Below are 13,792 nucleotides of genomic sequence, written 5' to 3'. Positions count from 1 at the left end.
TCTTCTGGCCCTCATGTACAGGCTGAAAACATTGATTATAAAAATGTCCATCTTTAAACTGTCCCACTTAAGCATAATTCTGATTTCTCTTTTTTAATCATCAAATTTCTCTCTTTAAAGCTCCAAATCATGATCAAGAAGAACTTCCATAACTAGGAAACCGTCATTGTATTGTGCAAAACTGTAAACCCTCTTAATGTCTGCTAACTGTGGAATAATCCCGTGTCCTGTTTCTCTTGTAGTTGAGAGTGTTCAAACTAGCCAAATCGTGGCCCACCCTCAACATGCTGATCAAGATCATTGGTAACTCAGTGGGAGCTCTGGGTAATCTGACCCTGGTGCTGGCCATCATTGTCTTCATCTTCGCCGTGGTGGGCATGCAGCTGTTTGGAAAAAGCTACAAGGACTGTGTGTGTAAGATCGCCGAAACCTGTACACTGCCTCGCTGGCACATGCACGACTTCTTCCACTCCTTCCTGATTGTGTTCAGAGTGTTGTGTGGGGAGTGGATCGAGACCATGTGGGACTGCATGGAGGTGGCGGGACAGACCATGTGCCTCACCGTCTTCATGATGGTCATGGTCATCGGAAACCTGGTGGTAAGCAAAGACAAAAATGACATAGTATAGAGGCTATTGGATGATAGTAGCCCAGTTGTGAACCATCCATTTACTGTGAGTTCATGGGTTTGTTTCTGAGGTGCTGAACCTGTTCCTGGCCTTGCTGCTGAGCTCGTTCAGTGCAGACAACCTCGCTGCCACAGATGATGACGGCGAGCCCAACAACCTCCAGCTTGCGGTTGCCCGCATCAAGATAGGGATTGCCTGGTTCAAGGTTAACATGCGGATCTTTATAGCCACAGTGATCAAGAAGGTACCATATAATTAAACATCTATATGCATGCCCAATTCTTGGTTGTTGAATAGGGGTGGGAATCACCAGAGATCCCAGGATACAATATTGTCACAACGCGATCTTATTGAGATCTTAAACATTTTGCGATATGCTGAGTATTGCGCTAAAATATATTGTGATTTATTACCTTTTTTCCAACTGCAAATTATGCAGTTTGTCAACATCTGTTTTATCTAATAAGATACACTCTTTCACTCTGTTCATCTCAGAGTTTTCATTCACTCTAGCTTTAAGACTGAGTCCGCGTCAACCTCTGAAAGACAGAATAGCGGCTGTTAAGAGGTTAATAGTTTATATAATAAAGATTGATACTTGATGTTCGTGTATCAATACAATAAAATATCGCGATACTATGCTGTATAGATTTTTTCCCCCACTCCTATTAAATAACTTGAACTTTAACTGTTGTCATATGAATGTGTGTTTTAGTCAGAGTTCTGTAACAGCATTTTTGTTTTCTAGTAACCTTTTTTTGTTTGTTCTATTTTCTCTCTCTCAGCCGGAAGAGGATGAACAGAAGCCTCTGGATGAAATGTACGAGAAGAAGCTCAACTGCATTGCAAACCACACGGTGGACATCAACCGCGAACTGGACTATGCTAAAAATGGCAACGGCACCACCAGCGGCATTGGGAGCAGTGTGGGAAAGTATATGATTGATGAGGACTACATGTCCTTCATCCACAACCCCAACCTCACTGTCTGCGTTCCCATCGCTGTCGGCGAGTCCGACTTTGAAAACCTCAACACGGAAGACTTCAGCAGTGAATCGGACGTGGAGAACAGTAAAGATGTGAGTAGGAAGGACTGGTAAGAGTGTGAGAATGGAGGAGAGATGCTAGCAGAGAGATGGCAGTGGTGATGTCCTTTGATGGTAGTTTGGGTAAATTATTGCTTGATGGAGGGAGAGAGAGAGAGATATGTCATAGCTGTGATATTTCTTGTGTTTAATAACTTATTTACAAGTTTAGGAATTTAGCTTCTAAATTTGGATTTTAACATTGTCTAAAACAAATGCCACAATACAGTTATGTTTACCAAAATAGGTGACTTAGGGTGCTTTCGCAACTCAACATTTAGTCCGTTTTAATTGAACTCTGGTGCGGTTCATTTGGGCAGTTGTGAATGCAGTAATTGTACTCTGGTACGGACCAAAACAAGACTGATTGTGAGAGGTGGTCTCAGACTGTTTCCAAGCTAACCAAAACACAGGCTGCCCGTGCGGGCATTTGTTGAGTAGGACACAGGTAAACGGCCGGTTAACATTTGTGCTAGAGGACTGACCTGAACGTCTGCAGAAGTCCGATGTTTGCTTCACATCTGGGCTGAAGAGAACATACAGAATATGTTAAATTAAGTCCACAAAAATAGTGACGTTTATAAAGTCATTTGAGATAAAATGGAGGAGAAGGGATTTGTGCGCACAGTCGACCAGTGCAGAATCAAAGTGAAAAAAGGTTCGACAGCAATATGTCAAAGTCCCGATTCCCTGTATAGAAGCGGCAGCTCTTGAGACGAAAAAGATAAATCCTCTGCTTCGTATCCTATACGCCCCTCAGCCAATAATTTGTTTTATTTAGTCCGCTTTAATTTGTGCACTGTCAAATCGAAAATGAACCAAAAGTATCAATTTCACTCTGATTCGGACTAGACAAAAGAACTATGGCTTGTAAAAGCGCCCTTAATCATGTAATATAAGGTGATGTAATAAGTCAGAGGGCACGTGTGCAATCGTGTGTGTTTGTGCCCGTGTGGCATATTTTAATCCATTAAGCAGAACTGGTCTGAGCTGCCACACTGAAGACACTTAGTTCACTTGACATTTGAGAACATCCATTTAGACATGAGAGCTGTACCACCGAGCCTGAGTGCTGACCCCGCAGACAGACAGAGACAAAGGAAATCCTAACGAGACGACAGACAGAGAAACATACCGTCTGCCGTATAACAGGAATGTGGGATAAGAAGGGTAAGCCCAGACCCAAAGCTTGTAGAGCAGTCTGATGTGTGGGTCACCTTGACCTGGTTTGTAGTAGGAGGAAAGGAGATAATGCAGCAGCATCACTACTGTACCTGCACCAGGTTCATATTCCACTGGGCTCCCTTCAACCAACCACAAGACAATCTTCCCTGCACCACAGCCAGCCACGGGGTACACTGCAGGGAGCAGACACAGACAGAGCTGCTAACAGCCAATCAGAAAAGCAAGGATCCATCTGGCTGTTTGGTAGAGAGAAATAGAAAAGAGAGGGAGCTGAAGAGAGTGTGAATGCGGTCCTTCGCTGACGACTTAAGATTATAAAGTGCAGTATCATTCTTTAGTGAACTGAGTGTCTGCATGTGCGTAACAGTGTGTATACTTTATTACAATAAGGCTGCTGTTACGCTGGTGTTTCACGAGTTTGCCCTGCCTCACCTTGACCTATTGTTAAGATATGACATGATTTATTGGTGCAGGCGAACTTCATCAAGCCATGGTTTTAATGACTAAAAATGATAATTTCCTTACAACATATTCGGAGTAATTATTATTCAAACACATAGTAATGAAAAATGTAGAAGAAGTTCTGCACACTGTAGCTCCCTTTAAATGCAATTTATTGGCACATCTTAGTTGGTGACGTTTTGAGCAGATGCTCTTCTTCAGGCTTAATAAATCTGCACAGAGACGCCATCTTAAAAGGTAAACGCTCCAGTCACATGATGATAGTCACATGATACCGCCAGTGACCCAAATATCCTACATAAAATCACAGTGTAATGTTACATGTATATTAAGAAAAACACATATATACATAATATACAACAATGTATATAAAAATGCATATACAAATATTTAGCATATATACCTTACAGCTCATAAGAATAACATCAAGCCCATGGCTGACGTTGTTTCTATATGGCTACACATAGTCAAACAGTAATAGGCATCCAAAAATAAAAAATATACCTGGTATAAATTATACATACTATGTATTTTCCATCACAACAGATTTCCCTTTTGTGACTCTTTTGTTTGACTTTTGTTTCATTCTTTCATCACAAATAAATGAATCCTTCATCACTGAAGAATCTATACTTATGCATGTATAACACTGACCATCATTACCAGCACAATCAATCACTGGTCAAGTTTAATTACTTCCTTGTAAATCTATAAATAACTCTGCAGAATACCTCGGTGGCAGAGGGAGACCTAGCTACAGTACATGGCTACAACACGTATATACCTCTAGCAATTAATCATGTCATGCATATAAACCCAAAGGGGCATTAATGTAATGGTTGTACTGGCGCTGTGCCGTATCCGTACGCTCTCAGTGTCTTACTGCTGAGCCTTTAATGTTCAGAGAGGTTGAACTGATCTCTTTGGTCCTCTGTTTGTCCCAGCTGGATGACACCAGTTCGTCTGAGGGCAGCACAATAGACATCAAGCCTGATGTGGAGGAGGTGGCTGTGGCGGAGGTAGTGGAGGAGTATGTTGACCCAGAAGCCTGCTGGACAGAGGGTAGGTAGTGTTTATAGTAATGACGAATAGACAGGAATCATTGTTAATGTTGTACATACTATACTAATGACAGTGTGATACATTTTGCATTGTGTCCTTGGTGGTATTATGCATAAGTCTCTGTGTATAACAGCAGTTTTGTTTTCTATTTGTCAAACAGAGTGTATTGCCAAATACAAGTGCTGTGATGTTCCCATCACTCACGGCTGGGGGAAACACTGGTGGTTCCTGAGGAAGACCTGCTACCTGATTGTAGAACACAACTGGTTTGAAACCCTCATCATCTTCATGATCCTGCTCAGCAGTGGAGCCCTGGTAGGCGCACACATGCACGCACACACAAGTATGGGTGTTCCTACTTTTGTATACACTCATAAACATCATACTGATGCCACTATTAGTGCTTCTAACAATTATCATGAAGCTCGTATCATAATAAAGTTACTCAGTGCTTTACAACATTATAATAAATGTAGGATATAACATGTGAACAAAGAAGAAATAAAACAAGAATGTGGCATTCATTTAGAGAAAGTGAATCTCATAAGGATGTGCGCAAGCAAGACCATCTCCTGCTTTTCTTCTGCAACTGCTTGATATGATTGTTGCTAATGGACAGCAAAGTGCTGTAATGCACCAACCTTTCAACCGGCAGAATCCAGCTTAGGTTTGCAGCTTTCTGGAGGGGGAAGGCCTACGGCCAAATCAAAACACTTATGTGCTGAAGAATGGATTCAGGCGATGGAGAATGGAAGAGCTATGGGAATGATCGGTCTAGTTTGACTTGACGGAAATTTAATTTATCCACTAGTTTTCTTTTACTATGTAAACAACTCATTCTCTGAAAAGGTAAACAAACATATAAACATATAAGCTGCTTTACAAAATATAAACACACGTAGAGATGTTTTATAACAATAAAAATTCAGGTCTGCCATTCCTCAGTGAAATAGTACTGGTTGATATATATAATATTTCATCACATTTTTCCTTCCATTTTTATCAGGTTTGTAGGGGAGACACCCCAGGACAATAGGGTAAAAAATGTAACTAATAGATATTATCCTGAAACGTCCCCAGAACAGAAATCTGAACATTGTATAAAGCCAGGTTAAAAAATTCTTTAACTTAAAAAAGTCAAAAGTTTTTACAGAGGGGACTTTTTGTCTCTTTTTATCACTCCATAAATCAGAAAATAAAAAAATGCCATGTTTTTAGGAATAAAATATTATATAAATCAGGCTATGAATGATATATGAACAAACCCCTTTGTAAAAAACGTCAGAATATAGACAGCAATGAAACTGGAAAGTTTGGTGCATGTAAGTGCTACTGAAGTGGAGATTTCCGGCTCAGAGTGAGAAAAAAACTCATTTTGAGAAAACGGCTTTTAAAGGTATGGATTGTAAAATTCCATACGTTTTGCAAGACACTACACGTGTACAAGGTACAAAATTGAACTAATAGATATCACAATGAAACTTCCCCAGTTGATTACTTGTATTAAAACAATTATTTTTTTGTATTACAAGTTGTCTGAAATTGTATATTTAAATATGCAAGTGAGGCATCTCTCCACTAGTCTGAAAGAAGACATGTTATGGAACCAAAATAGCCCAAAAAACTCAAAATTGACCAGTGCATGAAAAACAAAGCATTTGCCTGGGGTGTCTCCCCTTAAACAAAACGCTGTACAGTGTGGCTTACCTCACAGCTTACTCATTTGCAACATCAACAATGTTAAATGCTGAAAGAGATCAGTTAAACCGTTGTCCATGTGATGATTCTCTGCTGCTCTTTAGGCCTTCGAGGACGTGTACATCGAGCAGAGGAAGACAATCAAGGTCATTCTGGAGTATGCTGATCGGGTTTTCACCTACATCTTCATCCTGGAGATGTTGCTGAAATGGGTGGCCTACGGCTTTGTCAAGTACTTCACTAACGCCTGGTGTTGGCTAGACTTCTTCATTGTGGATGTAAGTACATTTCGCACCATTTCGTTGTATACTAAGAGTGCAGCAATGCAATGTATACAAGTCATTTGGTTCAACTCCTCATGATTGTATTTTAAGATTGCAACATCAAAGGAAGGCATGGATTTTAAGAGATTGGCTCATTAGTTAACTTAACCATTAAGCTGGACAATACATGACCATTATTAGGGGTCAGAACTAGTTGTAGAAAGCTTATAATTTTTTTTTTTTTTTCTTCAAACACAGATTATTTTTTAAAGTTTTAATTATACCACCGTTTCAAAAAGCCTCAGAGCATTTTATCAATCCATGAAGACATAAAATATAACTAAGTATTGTTCAGCACTAGATTTGTTCCATGCCTAGGGATCATGTCGGAGATGACCAGACCAGTAAATTCTGCTCTAAACCTCTTTGAAAAAGTCATCTACGGACTCCAACAGATGTCCATTCGTCACTCAGGTTTCAGCTCGTCACGCTGAACTTTCTCCAAGTGATGACAGTATTCTTTTTAAATCTACAGGTTATATAATAGTAATAACACTGATAGTAACCTTTTATCACAAAAATGTCTTTGGATAATACCTACACTTTTAGCCTGACTCTCCAAAGCAAATGGTACATTGGGATAATTTTCTGTCTATATTCTCAAACTGCAGAAGTTGAGCAAATGGCCCAAGATCTCATAAAACATGGTCTATTCCTTGAACTAAACCTCGGACATCTAAGCAGTTTGGATAACCTAGTGTGTACTGGTTTGAGTACCTTTTGAGTCAATATATAGGCTATAATGTTAATGTATCTTACATAACAAAGTATTAAAGGGTCACAGCTTGAGGGACACATTGTATTTATCTCATATGTGATATCCAGGCTTTGCTGCAGTGCTTTATGGGCCATATTTACAGTCAGCAAAATGCTGCACCTTTAAATGTTACTGTTGAAAATGGAGTCAGTATGGTGCAGTGCTCACAGAAATGTGGACAGTAAAAGTGGACGTATAATGTGATATTACTGGTAAATAGATAAGAGGGCTATGATGTCCAACCTGGCTATGGCTATGATAGTCTACCATCACCAGGGTGCCACCTGAAATTTTGGGCCCCACGACAGCAGCACCACAATAGCCCTGACACAGTAAACATCTATAAACCTTGCTATGTTTCAGAGCTCCTGTCTAGCTCTGGACTGCTGATTCATTCAGCACATATGGTTTGTCCTTTTCTGTCATTTGTACGTGATGAGTTTCTCACTTGAATTTCTTCCTGTGTCTGTTTTTGAAAAAGGAAAATGTACATTACATGGTATGCTTAAAGGCCACATGAAATGGGGTCTTTACTTGCTTAAAATACAGCCAGACCAAACATGGCAAGCTAGGCTAATTGCAGGAAATTGAATGGGAAGGGGTAGAAAATCACGTGTTATGTTCGTTAAATACAGCTGCTGACATAAAACTCACTTCAGACGTAGGTTCTGCACCGATTTGTGTCATTTGTAAAACTAAACTGTAACAACTACAGTAGCAAGCACCAAACTGCATTTGGATTGAAAGCATGATTGATCTTCCCTCAAGATGCTGATTGTGGGAGGTGTTTCTGTGGCGCCTACCGGCATCGACATGTTCTGTCTGGCTGTACCCTTAATGTGATGTATTTCCTGATTAAACAGGAAGTTCAGGTGGGACATAAAACAGTGTAAGTTAATTGTTACCGCAAGCCAAGGAGAGAAAAGCAGTCGATGAGCGCCGGGGCAGGATTTTATGTTCATACCTACTAGTGCACAATGAGGTCACCATGAAATATTCACGGCTTTCCAGAAAGTCACGCTTTTCCGGGAACTTAAAGGCATCATTTTATGGTGTCTTTAAATGGTGTAGTTTTGTCATAGATTGAAGTAGAATAGGACCATGTAAAAAAATTATCTAAGCCCAGAGACTTATCTCAGAATTCTGAAAAAAAAGTCTGAATTTGTAGGAAAGAGTCTTGCTGTGTCAAAAATGATTGACTATTGAGTATACAGCATACCGTGTGTTCCAATACCCATACTACCCTACTATTTAGTATGCCAGAAAAACATTAAGTGTGTCCCAATACATAAAATGTCAAATGCAGTATGCCAAAAATACCAGGATGTCCTAATACATCCGATCGCATTTTGGGCCCAATTCCAATCCGGTCCCTACACCCTCCCACTCCGTGACGGAGTGTACACCGTTTGTAGTCACACTCACAGCTCAATGAAGGTGCAGGGTATAAATACAGCGGCCACTTCGGGATGAACTTCCCTCTCTCCAGCAAGGAACCTATAAATAAATATCAGAATCAGAAATACTTTATTGGGGAAATTGAGTTTAAATGTACTGTATAAATAAAAGCAGTGTTAATGCCAGAGTAAACCTTACTGCACAGCTGACACACTACACATCCAGTAAAGTATGGAAACACTTTGGGTTTCAGACATTGCGGGAAAAGCAGAGCTAGACATGATGGCTAAAGCTGCAAGCTAACTCTGTCATGGACAGTAAATGTTATCGTATTGCAGTAACGTGCGGTCAAGCCAGCCGTCACTCGCATCTCGGTGGTCAAATCGGCCGACGCTACAACTGTAGAGCACCCATATACTGACATTTATGTTAAATGCATTCTACCGGTATAAAGAGAACGGAGCTGACGGGAGACCTAGCGACGGACTTCGTGAAATTAGCGGAATTATACACGTGTAACTACGTCCGTTTTTCAAAATAAGGTGTTAACAAACGGTGCTGTTTAAACAAAATACACATATGGAAATAAGATTGATTGGATTATATTCACTAGAAGTATAAAAACATTACATGTCCCTTATGAATTAAAAAGAAAATACTGCTAATTTGTGAGGGAAATGTCTCATTCTTTGATTTTTGGGTTGCTGGAAATTTTTTTATAAATAATGTCTACCAATGACTGATCTACAGTATCAATTTAGATATTTTCCAAAGTAGAAGTCCCTAGAAATGTATGATTCAACTTTTTCCCATGGTCTTGTGTTAAAAAAAGTTAACAAAAATTGCAATAAATCGTAATATCAAATCGCAATACATATCGAATCGGCACACCAAGTATCGTGATAGTATCGAATCAGGAGATAGGTGTATAGTCCCAGCCCCTAATATGTTGTATATATTTTTATAAATATACAACACTTTACAATCAAAGGAACATGTCTACCGTTTTCTAGACTAGACAAGGGTATATTTGATCCTAAATGCAATCTATTTACTTGAAGTTGATAACGTCTGTATGATGATAAAGTAGAATAAATTAAATGTCTATCTTAGTTTGAGCAGTTTATCAGTAAATGTTTGTACCGGTAGTCACACAGAGCTTACATTACAGCATGTTCCATGCGAACATAAAACGGCGTCGTGTGTCGTCAGTAAGGGCAGCTGGTTAAGTCGGCATCGATGCAGGCCAGCTGTTGGAGGGTCTGCACTCCCCGCTAATTGGTTTGGGATTGCACTTAACATGGCGGACCCTCCACGTGAACGTGCAAACGGAGTGGGAGTGGGTAGGGAGAGGGTGTAGAGGGTGGTTTGGAATTGGGCCTTGCAGTATGCAAGCCAGAATGCTTTTCTGGCTATTCTGACCCACAATCCTCTGCACAGGGGGTATATGAGAAAGAGGGTCAAAGTTCAAGGCACAATGTTATGACAAAGTAGTATGTCCCAATCGTATGCATACTGCATGTAACAGTACATACTTTGTAAGGGCAGCTGCAGTATGTACTAAGAGTAAAAAGAAAAACGATGTGATTTGGAACGTAGCCACGGTCTACTATTTTGTGTGTCTGCCATTTTGTAGTGTTGCCTAAATTCCCAAATGAAAATATTTGTGCCCCTGTTTAGTGGACTCAAATTATGCAACCATGCAAAAAAGTAGAGAAAAAATGATGGTTAATAACCAAGTACTAATGTTTCTGCTATCATGCATGACCTTTACAATGTCCACATAGGTTTTTTTTTATGTACAATAATTAGTGAACAACTTCAAACACAGCCTCTGACTTTTTTCTTATAATTCAGATTTTTTTTCTCAGAGTATTGAAATGAATTTGAGAACTAAATTCCTTTCTTGTTGTCCTAATCCTTCTACATTTATTTGATAATGTGTTTTATGTTGAGCTAAATCATTAATAGGTTGGTAAGTCGTCCATTATCCCTAGACCACCAAGTTTCCACCGTCCTTGACTGTGAGGCGCCAGTCTGTCCGTGATTCAATATTAACATCCTTTGTCACATGATAAGGATTCACTAATGTATGTTGTGTTTCCTGTTGGTTTTCTGAACGTGTCTTTGGGTCTGTCCTAATACCCACACTTGCGGTATTTGGGAATGGTCAAGTGCCTACTTGTGTGATGTGTTTCCGGTAACTCCCACAGCGCCTCAGTGCCCGTTAAGACCACAGGCGTGTTGTAGTTTATCAGAGCTCACTGGGACTCACTTGATTAATGAAGACATCCTGTGGTTTGCAAAAATACATGGCTCAATCAAGCTCAGGTGCTTTGTTGATTTCATTTCATTTACACACGTTGAACAAATAGGTAGGATCAACCTGAGTATTACAGTTTCAATCAGATGAGAGAGGAGTAATACAATTAATAAAGCAAATTAACCAAGTTATCTAGAAGCAAGTTGGTCAACTATACATAAAAGAGACACAACATGATATTATTTTGAATGGTTTCTGTCTGAAAACATTTTTACATTTCTCAAAAAAATGATTGATGGAAGGACATGATAGCCTACTTCAGTGGTTCTCAACCCTTTCAAATCGCAACCCCCCCAGATTATTCAGGTTGGCGTTCGGCTTGTGCTGCCCTTGCCAGTTCTTTCTATTTCTCACAAACACACTCAATAAAATCTATTCTGAGGCAAATTATATCACTGGTACAGGTGATGCAATGTAAAAACCAGGGCTCTCAATTGATTAAATTATATAATCCAGATTAATTGCATAATTGTCCATTGTTAAACGTGATTAATCGCAAAGTAATAACACAATTTTTATCTGTTCAAAATGTACCTTAAAGGGAGATTTGTCAAGTAATTAATACTCTTATCAACATGGGAGTGGACAAATATTCTTGCGTTATGCAAATATATATATATTTTTTTAATGTTGACAGTCCTAGTAAAAATCATTGCCCAGTCTAAAATATGTTATTTTATTCTTAATATGTTATTTTTTTTCCCCCAACCATCTGACGACCCCTGGAAATTATCTCATGACCCCGCTGGGGGTCCCGACCCCCAGGTTGAGAACCACCTGAGGCCTATTTAATATTTATTTTTACAATGTAAATGATTCAGTATTATTTTTTATCAGTCTCATTATGAAGAATAGATTGGTCATTCTAGGTGATATGTGATGAGAAATTTGTGTGGATTTTCTGCCATAGCTGTGCAGTATTTGGACATGAATAATAATGTCCAGCATGTCACAAACTTCTACTCCTTCATGTCTACTGATTGTTGTCTGTCGTAAAACAATCTTGTAGCTACCACAGTGTAGTTTGTTTATAGCCTAACATTAGCTTTTTACTTCTGGCGATTGCATTCACACTTCAAAAATCATAAAAGTGATGTTCATTTGTGAAGATAATCTTGCTGTGTGTCATTAACGTTTGTTTGCCACAGAGCTTATTTTCTGCAATAATACAGAAGCCAATGGAAAAATCCTATTGGCTTTTTGTCGAGGGAACCAGGGAGATGCTAACTTCCGGGTTGGCCTACGAAAATACGTCATCCCTGCAACACTCCATTGGAGTGCATTACATTTTACGGTGTTTCTGTTGATCTGTCCACCCATTATGTATAAAAAAGTAATACTGGCCAATGTGTTATAGTCAGAAGGATTTATTCCCAAATATCTGTATTGGCCCAAAAATATGAAGTATTTTTCGGGCTCCAATTGTCACCAAAAGAAGTGAGAAATCATGGGACATAAAGTAATTAACCTTCTACCTGTGTGAAACGGCTTCTCTCTTCTGAAATAGAAACGAATACAGCATCTTATATTTCTCCTTTTTTATTGTTAGAAGCCTAATTAATGGATATACAGTAGCTCAGGATAGAGGAGGGACGAGTGAAGTTCTACAGGTTATGTGGTGGGATCCAGTGCTTGTCAAACCCCTTACTGATTCTCCAATAGATATGCAGAAATCTCAATATATTCTACAGTAAATTGGCCTGTGTGTTGTGCAGATAACTTATCCTGACTTTCCATGCAAGTCTCTACGCTAATATTGACCTGTCCTCTCTCTCACAGCAGGTGCCTATAACTATGTCTCTCTTTAAGTTAAGAGAGACATTGTGCAGCTGTCGAGAGGGACTGAGGGGTTCGGTGTTTTGGGGTCCAGGGTAAGGTTTGTGTGCTGTGTTGGGACTTGTACTTTCACAGGTTATCCTCTCTCTTCTAACCCTGAAAGTTGTCCTCAACCTTCTGCGTTTTCTCTCCCCCTCTTTGAGTAAGATGCTCTCTGGTGTGGAAACTGTACTGTTTTGTACTGTGTACCGTGTGTATATTATTGTGTCACATTGATTTAGTGTTTGTGAATACATCTCTCCTCTAATTTTTCCCTTTGTTTGACTCTTTATCTTCTCTCCCTCTCACTGTGTCAACCACAAGTTTCTTTCCAGGTGTGCTTACTGTGCTGTTAAGCTGGTTATCACGCTAGACTGGCTTGCCAAACTAAACCAAACATAAGCAAACAAACACATAAAAGAGAGAAAAAAAAAAGAAAACTTGGGTCATGTACACTTTATTGACCTTTTGTCTATTGTAATAACCCCTGTTTAACTTTATGTTATATAGATACATATATTTACACATATAGAAACTATATATGTACTTATATATATCTGTATCTAACCAGACCTCCTTACAGTATATATATAGGCCCCACTTTTCTCTCTATATCCCCTCTAACTATGTGGGTCCTCTCTTTCTTTGCCTCTGTCTTTCCCTCTCCTTCTGTCCCTATCTGTGTAGGTGTCTATAGTCAGCCTTATAGCTAATGCGTTGGGCTACTCCGATCTAGGCCCGATTAAATCACTCAGGACACTGAGGGCCTTGAGACCCCTCAGGGCCCTGTCACGTTTTGAAGGGATGAGGGTAAGACCTAAGATACCAGACAACTGGTCCTTCTGCATGCCGATTAAATAAAAGCATCAACGCATGCTAGAGATGGCAATACAGAATTTTTTTTTAAAAATGTCGCTAAAGGGAAATTTTTTTAGCTAAAAGCTTTTGCCAATGAGAAGCTTTTTGCATGGATGCAGATCATCTCAGATGGTCACAATACATCTGATTTGATTTATCATATTTCATTTCATATATTATAAATTTAGTGCGATGTT

At 39.4% G+C, this 13,792-nt stretch overlaps 1 protein-coding gene across 8 annotated transcripts in view; it reads left to right on the top strand.

Moving 5' to 3' along the window:
• scn8ab (sodium channel, voltage gated, type VIII, alpha subunit b) overlaps window positions 1-13,792 on the top strand; it is a 70,551-nt gene that overhangs the window by 43,979 nt on the left and 12,780 nt on the right. For 5 of the 8 annotated variants that reach the window (XM_074633479.1, XM_074633435.1, XM_074633423.1 and 2 more), the window contains 7 exons: window positions 243-599; window positions 700-873; window positions 1,415-1,708; window positions 4,306-4,423; window positions 4,584-4,738; window positions 6,226-6,399; window positions 13,425-13,547. In XM_074633479.1, coding sequence (XP_074489580.1) covers window positions 243-599; window positions 700-873; window positions 1,415-1,708; window positions 4,306-4,423; window positions 4,584-4,738; window positions 6,226-6,399; window positions 13,425-13,547 — 1,395 coding nt within the window. The remainder of the gene's footprint in view (window positions 1-242; window positions 600-699; window positions 874-1,414; window positions 1,709-4,305; window positions 4,424-4,583; window positions 4,739-6,225; window positions 6,400-13,424; window positions 13,548-13,792) is intronic. The other 3 variants (XM_074633460.1, XM_074633452.1, XM_074633469.1) reach the window with 1 other exon arrangement.

This window comes from Sebastes fasciatus, chromosome 1 (genome assembly GCF_043250625.1).
Source record: "Sebastes fasciatus isolate fSebFas1 chromosome 1, fSebFas1.pri, whole genome shotgun sequence".
In the NCBI taxonomy this organism is placed as follows: domain Eukaryota; kingdom Metazoa; phylum Chordata; class Actinopteri; order Perciformes; family Sebastidae; genus Sebastes; species Sebastes fasciatus.
The sequence above is the reverse complement of the archived record's forward strand: the minus strand, read 5'-3'. Positions and strand labels throughout refer to the sequence as shown.